Below are 13658 nucleotides of genomic sequence, written 5' to 3' on the forward strand. Positions count from 1 at the left end.
GGAAACACTTCAAATTGACTTTGATGGAGAAGGCAAAGTCCAAGTGGCCAAGATTTCTACTGAGAGACATCTGAGGGCATGTTAATACCGTTTCCGTTTTTTTAAAATAGGCTCTCCAAATCAGTTGAGTGCCACAGATTCAATGCAAAATAGTTTTGAAATACTTTTTTTTAAAAAAGAGAGGTCGGTCAGATAAGAGCAGCTCTAAGGAACTTATGAGGGCAGGCAATGTGGTGCCTTTCAGATGTTTAGAGCAGCAACTCCCATCAGCCCCACCCAGTATGGACAATGTTCAGTAGGGTTGCCAGACTCAAAAGAGAGCAGAGGGCAATTAAAGGCACAGAAGTCCTGCCCTCTGTTGAGTCTGGCAACCCTAATGGTCAGTGAGGATGGGAGTGGTGCTCAAAAACCTCTGGAGGGCACCACTTTGACTATCCCTGACCTCATGACACCAAGGCTTCTCCAGAATATGCACTGCATTTCTCACATGCTCAGTAGACTCTGCAAGGGAGATGTGTTGGCCCATGAAAGTTTACTTAGGACACTTTGTTCGTTTTGAGAAAAGTGTAAGTGATGGTGTCTTGGCAACCTAGCAAAGGTACAGTGTGCAATTTTTTGTTGGAGGCAGGAAAGGAGTGAGTCTAATTTGGGGCAATGAGCAATCTGTCCCAAATTAACTGTCTTCATAAAGGATGGATAAAACACACAGGTTAAATAGAATCACATAGAACATATGATGAAGGAAATAAGATACGATGCAGGGAATGTGATACAAAAGACTGGAGCCCGGAAACGGAAGGACAACAGCGGAATGGAGAGTTCAGAAAAGTGTTTTCCCTGCCTCCTTTCATAAGCACTTGGGTCTCACTTCTGCTCAAGCTTAGAAGACAGCATAAGGGAAATATGGTGGCAGCCTTCCTAAGTGTCCCCTTGCAGAGCTGGCCAACCCAGACTGGCAGTTGTGGCAGGAGAGGAGAAAAACCTTTCTTTTCCTGTCCTACTGTTCTGGAATTTAGAAACAACGAAAATAATGAAACACACAATTCCAAACAAACAATGTGCAAAATAGTAAAAACAATAACAGTAAGGAAAAACTAAATTAAAAGCAACTGTTGTAAGAGCAGCAGTCACACAAAGATAAATTAAAACTCCATAAACCCAGGAAAGAAGTTCTACAGGAGGGACAGAGAAACCTTTTCAGTTTGAGGGCCACACTCCCTTTTGGGCAAGGGGCTGCATGCCAATGGTGGGCTGGGTCAGGGGCAAAAGGGGGTAGAGCAACAAACGTAAATTTCACCTTTGAACAGCAGGCTAATTTCTTCACACACCCCTCACTAGGCTCCATTCAAGCAAGCAAGATGCACTAGTTCAAGGACATATTGCAGCCAAGCGGAAGCACTCAAGGAGTGTGCAAAGCAGGGCGGGTGAGGAGCATGGCCTGGGGAGAGAGAGTGTGGCTAGGGAACAAGTGTGACATGGCATGAGACCCAAGGACCAGATAAGCCTGCAGGGCTGCATTTCCTCTCCCGCCCCAGCCTGAGGTGTCCCGTCCATTTGGTATGGACTACAAGCACAAGATTATACAAGGTGCATGTGGAATTCAAGCAACAGAAGTTGTGGGCTGAATCTCAGAATTTAGGGTAGCTGAGATAGCACAAAGGCTCCATGTGCAAGCTGATCCAAAGCGAAAATTGGGCGTAAGCATGTAATATGTTGACAGCATCAACTTGCCTCTTGCTGCTGAGTCAGCCGACAGATTTCTACAGCTTCCCATATCTCCTGAAATGTTTGCAAGCAGTGTCATGAGGGCAGAAAACTCACAGAGCGCAACAGCTCAGTACCCTGTGTCATCATCAAAAGGAGGGGCAAATGGTGTGCTCCTGGAGTGATAACTTCAGTAAACAAAATATGTCCCAGGAAGTTTTTAACTCTGCATACTAGGCTGCCACCAATATGAATATAATATTTCCGTTTACCAGCAATTCATTCAGCAATAAAAAGATTAATTCATGTGAAATATTTTCACATAGTTTATGGACCCAGTCATGCAACAACCACAGATCAGCTACCAATGGCTATGTTTGTACATAAACAATAAGCCAGGCTTTTTGACATGTTGTTGTTTATTGTGTATGAGCATCATGCTGGTGCTTGCTGCCCAATTTGCTCCTGCTTCACTAATCCCCATCAGGAGCATGATAATCAAATCAGAAAGCTTCAGTTTCCTGCTACGTTTGAACCAGAAATCATGGTTTGTTGCTCCCCAACAAGCCATGATCAGGAAGCCAACAATATGTCATGGCTACAGGTTGGCCGGTGATCATGGCTTAAGAGAAATAAACCACAAGCTCTGGTTCAGACATAACACAAAGCTAAGGCTTCCTCAGTTATTTATCCTGCTTACTCCAGAGGAGGTGAAGTGAGTGCAGCAGCATGCTGCTCACTCTAGATAAACCACTGTAAGACAGAAAGTCCGGCTTATAATGTGCAAATGTAGCTAGAGTCAAGCATAGCCTTGGTGCAACTAGGGTTGCCAGACTCAATAGAGGACAGGACTTCTGTGCCTTTAATTGCCCTGCTCTCTTTTGAGTCTGGAAACCTTAAAGAGAAACCAGCAGACCCTTTGCTTGGAAATTAAACAAAGGGTCTGCTGGTTTCTCTTTAAGGTTTCCAGACTCAAAAGAGAGCAGGGCAATTAAAGGCACAGAAGTCCTGTCCTATATTGAGTCTGGCAACCCTAGGTGCAACCTCAACCCAAAAGAGCCGAGCAATCACACCAAACTACAGCTCTAGTTGATGGTCAATCAGAGCTGAAGCTGCTGGCCTTGCTTCCCAGGGACTAGGGATCTCCTAACAACTCTCAGCACACTTAACAAATCCATGATTCTTTTGGGAAAGTCATGACTGCTTTAAGAGGTATGATACTGCTTTAAATGTATAGCATCTGGATGGAGCCCGGAAGTCTGTTTTTATTGCTGTCTCTAATGAATATATAATTTCTGTAAACTACTTAGAATATTGTTTTTATTAAGTGGTATATTGATCTTGTTAAAGAAGAAAAAATGTGGTATAGTCAGTGGTTAATGCATGAAACTGCCCCTGGGAAGACCTGAGATCAAATTCCCACTCAGCCATGAAGGTCATTGGGTGACCTGAGGCCCGTTGCTCTCCCTCAGTCTAATTGCAGCTCACAAAGTTGTGTAGATAAAAGGCAACGTGACGAAGAAATATGGCTGTTGCCTTGAGCAACTTGGAGTTAAGAGAGGATACAAGTAATAAACAATTCTATCTGTAATAAAGACTGGTTCTGACACCTTTGTCTGCAGATGTGAATTAGGCTGCAGTCCTAAACTTACTTACCTGGAAGTATGCCCCACTGAACTCAGCAGGGCTTACTCTGAGCAGACATGTATAGGTTTGTATTCTGAGTCTTCATTAGGGCATCCTGAAATACTGTTGGCAGAGTAAACATGTTTGCATTCCAGTGAATGTGCTGTACTGCATGCCAGACTCTTGTACCTAAGCCAGTGATGTGGTCTTTCTGAAAAATATTGAATTGGGCGAACAAAATGCAGAAAAATGCCCTATGCAAATCAGAGGTATATGGCATAGAGTAATTTGCAATGTTTTTAGTAAGCAAATCTTTAAAAGTTGAAGCTGTTAGACCTGCTTAATATTGCATCTGAAGTGGTCATCCATTCATTGATATTAATGAGCTTATGAAACAGAATGTTTTCTGCGGAAAAATAAAATGCCTGGAAATTTTCCCAAAGCGTTTTTCATTTCGGAATATTTTCTGCCCCACACCACTTACCTAAAAGCCATGTGCTATGTGAAACAGGCTTCATTGGCAAACATCATCTGATTTTGCCGAATTCCCTGTGTCAGGTTTCACAGTGCTAGAACAGTCTGTTAATGTTTATCATAGCTGCCAAGTTTTCCCTTTTCTCGCGAGGAAGCCTATTCAGCATAAGGGAAAATCCCTTAAAAAAGGGGATAACTTGGCAGCTATGATGTTTATCTGAAGAGAAAATGTTTTTGTTGACTTGGTGACTTTTCTCAATTGTGTGCCCTTCTAGTGCCATTAGGGAGGCAGGTGGCACTGTGGGTTAAACCACAGAGCCTAGGGCTTGCTGATCAGAAGGTCGGTGATTCGAATCCCTGCGACGGGGTGCGCTCCCGTTGCTCAGTCCCTGCTCCTGCCAACCTAGCAGTTCGAAAGCACCTCAAAGTGCAAGGAGATAAATAGGGACCGCTCCAGTGGGAAGGTAAATGGTGTTTCCGTGTGCTGCTCTGGTTTGCCAGAAGCGGCTTTGTCATGCTGGCCACATGACCTGGAAGCTGTACGCCGCCTCCCTCGGCCAATAATGCGAGATGAGCGCACAACCCCAGAGTCGGTCACGACTGGACCTAATGGTCAGGGGTCCCTTTACCTTTACCTAGTGCCATTATTCCACATACAGTATAGCCCTGAGATGAGGCCAGGCTTCGTACCAAGATGAAGCAACACACTGGGTCTGCTTAGGACCTCATAATGGGCAAGAATAGGGGAGGAACCAATCAATAACACTAAAAAACAAACAACAACAACAACAACACAGTGATCTGCCTGCTGTTTGAGTATGATGATTGGTATCCAGCAAGCACAGAACATGTCATGTGCATAGCTGCCAAGTTATCCCTTTTTTTAAGGGAAATTCCCTTATGCTGAATAGGCTTCCTCGTGAGAAAAGGGAAAACTTGGCAGCTATGCATGTGGAATACTACTAGGAGAAGCTCCCTCAATCTAAACTTCATTTTTCTAAACACTGAAATATCTACTGAGCTTGAATCTACTTTAAAACATAATTCAGGACCCAAGATGCACTTCATTGCAAGAAGGCTGTAATAGTAGTGTTTTTATTGCTTTCTCTTCTCCTTCCACACTTATTCAGTTTGGAAAGTTCTAAGTACCTCACCCTTCAGATTGTCCAAATTACCTGTGCTGCTGATTCTCAATCAAATTCCCTCCTTCATGGGGACCTCAGTGTTAAATAAGCCCCACAACAAAACATGTGTTTCATAGTGCTCTGTCCATTTTTGGGCCAGAAACCCTAGTCTGAGCTCAATGGACCAGTGGTCGGATTCCATCAAAGGCACCTTTCTGTATACAGGAAAAGGAAGCATGTTTCATAATTAAAATACAACACATGTTTACTCAGTATTAAGTCCCACTGTGTTCATTGGTGTTTCCTCCATTGTAAATCCATTAAGGATTGTAACCTATGGGTAAATGAAGAGATACAGGAGATAATCCATGATTGCTTTTCTATCCTGTTTGGAAAGAGAACTGCTCTGAGCCTATCCCTTAAGTGTACTTGATAAGCAGGAGGGAGAATTGTCAGAGTTCTGCCAGTAGGATTTCCCCTCCAAAGCTTGCAGCAACGTGTCCTTCCTCTTGCATCCAAGTTCAGGAAGGGCCAGGCTTTTGAGTCCCGTAATATCTTGACCTGAGTAAAAACAAGCCTCAAGCCTGACGGAGGCACAAATTGAAAGGTTTATGAAGGTGCATTATGGGATGGGAAATATGAATGCGGGGGGAAATGCTTTTGAACTGCAGAGCTTTTTTTAAAAAAATGAAGCAAGCCGTGATCGTATAGTGGTTAGTACTCTGTGTTGTGAACTGCAGAGCTAAGGGGTTTGGCTGTGCTCTGAAAGCAGAGGTAGATGGAAGAGCTTTGTGAAAAATTAAATGTTGCACATTCTGCAAACAGCATTTCTCATGGGACTCAGCAAATCCTTCACTGGTTCAGCCAGAAAGGAGACAGGCAGGCAGGAGTCTTCTTCTGTGTTTCCAGAGAAAGGAACTTCCCTATCAAGCATGTGTTGAATAAAGACACACCAGCCAGGGCATGCCGTTAATGAATGAGTGATCCCTACTGTGGTGTTTGCTAAGCAAAGAAAAGGGGGGGAGTGTAAAACAGCAGAAAGTCCGTCAGTGCTTTAATATGTACAAAACAAAGAGAGGCAATCCCAAAGGTGTTTTGAGCACAAACAACTCTCCATACATTCCGGTCAACGCTATACAGTTCATACCACTTGCTCTCATTTTCATTAAGAGTTGTTTGCAGACTTTAGTTCTTGTTTTGAGAAAGGCTTTCAGCCTTTATTTATTTATTTGTCATGGCGATCAATGTCCGGCCTGCAGACATTGCACACAGTAAACTACCTTACCACAAAAAGATTGCAAACGTCAGTTTCATATCACAATGCAAAGATTGTTCCCTCCCTGCATACATGATACATGCTTCTCATTACTTTACAATTCTTTTAGCAGCCCCTTGCTTGAAATTACATTGTGTCAGACAATAAACAAAATATAAGTCCATACATATTTCTATAAAGTGCTTTGAGTGCGTCCCCAACACACTTCTTTTTTTTTAAAAGTGAGGCTAGGCCTAAAAGAACAAAACAAGTTTTTCCCCCCTTCCCCAACGTTTTTCCCATCAAGACACTATTCTAGGAAACTTCTTATAAGAATTCTCAAGGTCTAATCCAAATGTATTTATTGGCTGCCGGCAGCATGAAAGACACCATGATTGGCCAGTAGCTATTTCAAGCAATTAAAATAATAATAATAATGAACAAACACATTCAAAGATATTGAAACAACAACAGTTCTGTGCTAACAGGAAGTCTCTGATTTTAAGAGAGCCAAGGAAAATGACTTCCAAGAAGTTGACCTATCACTCAAAGCATAATTTCAGAGAGATGGTAGAACTTTCACTTGGAATGTCACATGATATGACTCAAACCCAGGTAACTATCTTGGCGCCTTAGATATGCCTGCAGGAGGAGAGAAGGGAGGAGGGAAGAGGAAAAGAGGTCTGTCCTGATACCACACAAGGTTGTTAATGTAGTAAGCAAGGGGACAAGATCTCGTTGAAGGAAGACAAGTCATTCTCTGATGCTTGGGATTTCTAAACCACTGCTGCTTGAGTTATGAAGTTGACTTGTTTCAACAAACCATAGCTAAGATTATCCAGAGTTTAGAATTGGGGCATAATGCTAAACTGCAGTAATTAGAAACAGATGTGAAATCTTCTGATCTCCTTCTCAGGGATGTGCCAGAGGAGGAGAGGGGTGCACAAACCCAAGGCAGCTCATTCCCATCATCATAAACCATGGTTTACTGTGATTTATACATTTACCTATGGTGAACTAATGTCCTTAAGAGTGCTGGGGGTGGGTTTCAATATTGCAAACATAAGAAATTTGTACCAAAAAAAGTATTATGTTTTACTCGTTGCAATTTCCCCAATGTTTACAGCGAGGGTAGGGGTGGGGGAGGGAATCTCTGGTTGTTCTGGGGAGCTTAAAATAGCACTCTGTTCCCGAAAGATTGGGAAGACCTTCAGTTCAGCTACCCAGATGCTAAGTGGAGGAATTAGAATAATAATGAGCAGATAGGCAGACAAACAGGAAATGAAAATGTACCACTGCCTTGTAGAGAGGCAGCAGATTGCATTATATCCTATGCTGTGTCAGTCTCGCGCACTTTCACATCCCCTTGTCAATCATGCCCTGAAAATAAAGTTGTGCATGGAATGGGGGAGGGTTGAACTTATGTAAAACATCAATAGTTGGATCATCTGCAAGTTTGTTCTGCGCCCTGACAGGACCAAAGACCCTGATGTCACAGCTTGGCACTTGCCTTCCACCCACTTCAGACTTCCTACCCCCCTCTTTCTTGCACCTGTTGACTCATGCATCGTATCAGATTCCCATCTGACAGCCCTGGAGCTGACATAAAGGAAACTCAGAAGAAAAGGAAAGCAACATGTCAGAAAATCTAACAAACCAGAAAGCAGGCAAATCAAAGCCGGGCTGAGCTGACTCAGCGTTTCTCCATAAAAAGGGATCCTATGCTCCCAGCTCCCAGGAAACTGGATATAGGACTGGCAGCCTTAGAAAGTCTCCTATGCAGCATCCAGCATTTTATAGAGAACTATCAATCAAGGAATATCTATAAGTTGCTTCAAAAGTGTGTCTAAAAATACTGAATCCTTTGAAATACAATGAATCACAATCTTTGTTGCCATGAGCCAAATTAATTTGGGGAAAAACAATGCATACTTCCTTCTGTCTGGTCCCTTCCAACTCCACGATTCTATGAGTCTTCTCCTCTCCCATCAGAAAATAGTGGGAGCTAGGCTTTGGTTGCCAGGTGAGGGAGCTCTGTGCCAATGGAAGAAATGCAAATGGATTTTTAGGAAGCTGCCTTATATTGAGTCAGATTGGTCCATCTAGCTCAGCACTGGCAAAGGCACTCCATGGTTTCAGACAGGATTCCTCACCAGCCCTACCTGGAGATGCTGTAGATTGAACCTGGGACCTTCTGCAGATGCTGCCTTTCTCCATTATGTCATTTCATTATTCCGTATTTCACTACATCTATGGGTTATGCATGACAGATCACTGTGTCTTATACTGCAACCAAAGGAGGCACACATCCAGCAGTTCACATGGAAGGTGGCCAATGTTTGCTGGCCCACTCATAATGCATGTCTACACCACACACACAGAGAGAGAGAGATACCCACTAAACTGAGTCGGACAGCCTCAGGGAGATGATTGTGCATCTCCAGCAACAGTTTCAGCCTTATAGCCACTCTGGGAGGCTCCCAATTGCGTATTAGTAAAGCTCAGTTCAGATGTGAAAGCAAAAACATTCAGAATAATATTTCAAGAATTATCTCCTGCTTCTAGAATCCTAACAGTTTGGTATTTGTTGTTGTTTGAGATATTTTTATTTTTTTTTCAAATCAAAAAGTGACAAGAGTTGTACACCCTACTCAGGTCAGGAAACGGGGTGAGTTTGATTGACATGGCAACAAGCTTTGTCACAACACACTTTCAGCTTTTGTTCAAAAGCAGCAGCACTGATTAGTTTTGCAGAAGAGCACAGAATGATTTGCGGGCCCAGAACAGAAAAGGAACGCAGTCTTTACAGAGAACCAAAAGGGGCAAGATGGCTGGTGGTGCAAGGGGAAGTGCCTATACAGCTCAGTGAACCTAAAATACAAATGGCCACATAAACCCTTTACTTCACCTAAACACCTCCAGGGAAGGGATGAGGTAGAGCATCAAGCACACTGGGTACTAATTTAACAAATGAAGGAAGAATATAATGGGCCAGGTCAATCCCAGATCTATCCCAGAATTCATTGCCTATGGGTTCTTGTGGGCTGTGTTTTAGTCAAACAGAAAGAGTGGAATTAGTGGAAAGGGAGTGTTTACTACCTTAATTATAGTTCTAATACATCAATGCCTTTAAAATCATTCCATAAACTTAACTAGTTAGTGTGGAAGGTTTCCTAAATGAGAACAGCTTGCTACGGTAGCTACTTGTTGATCCAAAATCAGCAAAGCACTGCTCTGAGTAATAAATACCTTTACCTTCCTGTCATTGCTGGGCTAGAAGTCAGAGAAGGGCAAATGAAATCATTGGCACAGCAGGTGATTCAGCTCCTCTGCCCTTAGAAATTAAATGCTGCTTTATACCCTAATGCAAACTAGGCTTAAACGTATTTCACTTCTTCTAGGTCTCTTGCTGTCACCTTCTGGGTTACGGCAACGGCAGCAAAAAGTTTGGGTTAATGATTTTACAAGGTTTAATGCACACAGGTTCCTTGTCATCTAAGCTAACACCCAGTCCATTTGCCAAGACTCTAATCGGGAACAGTGAGCCCCAATGCAGGACACCAGCATATTATTGGCTTGGGCAAATTATCATAAATGAGCAGCGAGGGAGGACTGATTTTGCTGGAAAGCAACACCAGGTACTGCTTTCACAACTACATAAGTATCTGGCATTTGAATAGTGCCGGCTAATGAAAATGTCATAATATCAAGGTTTTGTGGGTAGAAAATAAATATAGATCTAAATCGAAGGGGAATTGAAAGGGTTTTTTGTGCTAATATCAACAAACAGCTGGCATTAATAAGGATTTCAAGGGTAATGCTAGCTGCAGCGAAGAACATGTTCAGGCAACTTGGTCACTACTACAGACAATATTTTGAAAACAAAAGTAAACACTTGACTTTACAGATTCCTAAGCACTCTACAGCCAACCCTAACTTCTTGCCTTAAAACAGTATTTAAAGCTATTGTTTTCCGATGAGAGGGTGAGCCATCAGTAGCACCAAATTCCTTCTTGCATGTAGGGATTTCAGTTTTAGGAACAGCAGCTCAGTTCAATATTATTCCTACACCTGTGAGGTAGATGAGTTTGGTAACACTACATCACAATAATAAACTCCTTTGTAGGCTAACCCCTGCAGCGTCTTAACCCTTGATGGAAGAAGGGGGTTCTGATATGCACATATACAAATCCACATATGCCCATCCTTAAACATTTCCATCGACTGCTAAACTAAGGGGCAGCTCCCACATTCTGGGTAAACCTTGGCTTGAGTGCAGCTGCCAGACAGCCACTGCATTCTATTCTCTGCACTTAGCAATGACAACAATCACGACAAGAGGGAGTCCCCTGTGCTAGGCTCAGTCTCCTGGGAGTTTATGCTACCATGCAAGACAGTACCTTTACAGTGCAAAAACTCTTCCCCAGCATGGGGGCTTCCTTCTTCGCACAGCAGTTCTCTAGCCTTCTCTTGTCCCATATGATAGCCATTGTGATCCCCATTGAAATCATTTTTCCCATTGCTGTTGGAATATCCATTGACGTACATTTTCAGGGCAGACCTCCGGAAGCAAAGGATCTCCTGGAAAGCATACCTGAAGTCTGGGCTTCGGCAGTAAATCAAAGGGTTGAAGGCCGAATTGACATATCCCACCCAGTTCAAAAAGATGTACACAAATTTGGGGATGACGTCCTCTGAGACAACAGACACAATGTTGACGATGAAGAATGGGAGCCAGCACAGCGTGAAGGTGCCCATGATAATGCCCAGGGTTTTGAGCGCTTTGTGTTCCCTCAAGCAAAACTTGGATGCCCTCCTGTGGATTCCCCTTCCAGCCTGCTGCTCCTGCTGTGAACTTTGCTGGTGGAACCTCCCTTCGCATTTGCCTATCTTCTTCAGCTGCTTCTGGGCCACCTGGAAGACCCTGGCGTAGACAAAGACCATGACTACCAAGGGCAAGTAGAAGGAGATGATGGAAGAAGTGATGGCATACTCTTTGTTGGTGAAGAAGTCGCAGCAGGTCTCATCGCTATAGCACTCTTTGGCCTTAGGGTCCGTGGCTCTGTACCAGTGCATCTGGATGGGCAAGAAGGAGGTTAGGATAGAAATGACCCAAACCAACAGGATGACCATCCTGGCTTTATTCTTGGTCAGAAGGCTTTGGTACTTGAAGGGGGAGGTGATGGCGAAGTACCTGTCCACGGCAATGACGCAGAGAGTCTCGATGCTGGCCGTCACGCACAGCACGTCGATGGCGGTCCAGAACTCGCACCAGAAGTTCCCGAACTTCCACGTGAGCTGGATGATGTGGCTAGCTCCGAAAGGGACCACCGCCAGCCCCATCAGGAGGTCCGCGCAAGCCAGCGACGTGATGAAATAGTTGGTGACCGTCTGCAGCCTCTGGAAGCGGGCGATGGCGGTGATCACCAGCACGTTGCCGAAGACGATGGCCAGCACTATCAGGGACATGAGGATGCCCATGCCCACAACCCAGCTCTCTTCCGAGCCGGTGGAGTTGCCCGCGCTCTGCCCGCTGCTGCTGCTGTTGGCACCCAGCGTGGCTTGCACGGCGCTGGCGGCGCTCACCGCTTCCATCGCGCCCGGCCCTCAGGGAAAGCAGCCGCGTCCAAGCTCTTCTTGTGCGCCGCTCCTACTTGGAGCGTCTCTCGGCAGGTCCGCGCGCGGAGGGTCTGTCCGTCACGCGGGGTGTGACCAATGCTCCGAAGCGCCCGGCCGCTGACCCCTTTGCAGGCTCTCTGCTCTCAGTGGCCGCTACGGGAGCGCTGGAGAAGATCCAGACTTGGCGAGCGCACGCGGGGCTTGGCGGGACAGGGAGCCGCATGCAGCCTGCAGCCGCGGAGGCATTTGTCTGCTCGGACCCTCCGCCCTTTCGTCACCTCCTGACTGCCTAGAACTTGCCCGGAGCCCGTTATGTTGAGAGTGTGGGGGAGTTATAGGAACTCCCAATTGTGACGTCGGGCACCTCCCAGCCAATAGGCGGTCGGGAGGGAGCCACACACAGAGACGGAGCGGCACACGCGCAAGCACAGTCGCGGCGCGGGCACCGACGGGCGGCAGTGGATCGCGGCGCCTTCCGACGAGCTGCCCAGCGGCCGCCGCTTGCAGGTGCACGCAGTGAAGGCTCCGCTTTGGTCCGCCGCCGCCGGCAAACTCCCCGGTCCCGCGATCTCCCAGTTGACGCTGCTCGCTGCTGTGACTGCCCCTTGTTTGGGGCGCCTTGCTCCCAAAGCAGCGTCGGCTCCCGAGAGCAGAGCGCTTTGGGAAGAGCAACAGGAGAAGAGCCCGCTGTGCGCTACGCCCGGTGGGAAGTGAGGCGCTTGGCGGGAAGGAAAGAGAAGATCCGGACAAGCCGACCAGCCTACTCTTGGGTGGTGGCGGAAGGGAAACTAAAGAGACACACCCCAATCTCTTTCTCTGCAGCGCGTACTTTCTTTAGCCACTCTGCTTTACAGCAACGCTGCCCCACCCTACCGGAATTCAGACCCCATACATACCCCTGCTTGGTGAACACACCCCTATTCCATAACGCTTGCACCCTGCAACAATAGCCTTTTGCCGCCCCCCCTTCTAAACCCGATGGTTGGTTGGTTTGTCCCTAGGTCTTTCAACACATCCCGTTTTCTTGTGTTCGCCTCTACTAAAATAATGGCCCTATTTTGACTACTGGGAGAGTTCTGTGTTAGAGCATTGCTTTGCATGCAGGGAGTCCCAAGTTCAATCTGCAGCATCTCCAAGTAGGGCTTGGAGAGGACCTTCGTCTGGGATGCTAGCGAGCTACTGCTAGTCAGCATAGTAATAAATAAATTCCGAGCTGGGAGGACCACTGAGGGAAGGGACTCAGTAAAAGGCAGTTTTCCTATGAGCTGAGGCAGGGCTTAAAATGTTACTCTACTACACATTCTGGTGGTTTACCAAAGCCAAGCATTGTTTGAGATTCCAGTCCTTCCCTTTGAATGGGGTGGGACTACCCAGATAGTAAACATTACTGAACATGTTCCAGTTGCTGCTAAGGAATAAGAAGTGCAAGCAGATCCACTGTGAGTTTAAACAATTTTTAAAAGGGAGGAGGAGAGGAAACAATTAAGGTCAGTTTGCTATCGGAAGAGTCACAATGGCTCTGTGCCATTTCCAAGATCAGAGGCAGCATGCTTCTGAATACCAATTGCTAGGAAATTGCAGGTAGGTAGCCGTGTTGGTCTGACGTTGTCAAAACAAAAATTAAAAAATCCTTCCAGTAGCACCTTAGAGACCAACTAAGTTTGTCATAGGTATGAGCTTTCGTGTGCATGCACACGAAAAAGAAGTTCATACCTATGACAAAGAAAAAGAAGCTCATACCTATGACGAAAGCTCATACCTATCTGAAGAAGTGTGCATGCACACAAAAGCTCATACCTATGACAAACTTAGTTGGTCTCTAAGGTGCTACTGCTAGGAAAGAACACCGAAAGAGG

General features: G+C 45.5%; 1 protein-coding gene across 2 annotated transcripts in view; it reads right to left on the reverse strand.

The window, feature by feature from the left end:
* The window catches only part of ADRB2 (adrenoceptor beta 2), a 59179-nt gene extending 46571 nt beyond the window's left edge, over positions 1–12608 (reverse strand). The window contains exon 1 of one of the 2 annotated variants that reach the window (XM_035105289.3): positions 10584–12608. In XM_035105289.3, coding sequence (XP_034961180.1) covers positions 10584–11778 — 1195 coding nt within the window. In that variant the 5' untranslated portion in view covers positions 11779–12608. Of the gene's footprint in view, positions 1–6112 lie in introns of those variants that run through there. The other variant, XM_088661836.1, reaches the window with a different exon arrangement.
* Between the last annotated feature and the right edge of the window lie 1050 nt (positions 12609–13658).

This window comes from Zootoca vivipara, chromosome 2 (genome assembly GCF_965207765.1).
Source record: "Zootoca vivipara chromosome 2, rZooViv2.hap1.1, whole genome shotgun sequence".
Taxonomy (NCBI): domain Eukaryota; kingdom Metazoa; phylum Chordata; class Lepidosauria; order Squamata; family Lacertidae; genus Zootoca; species Zootoca vivipara.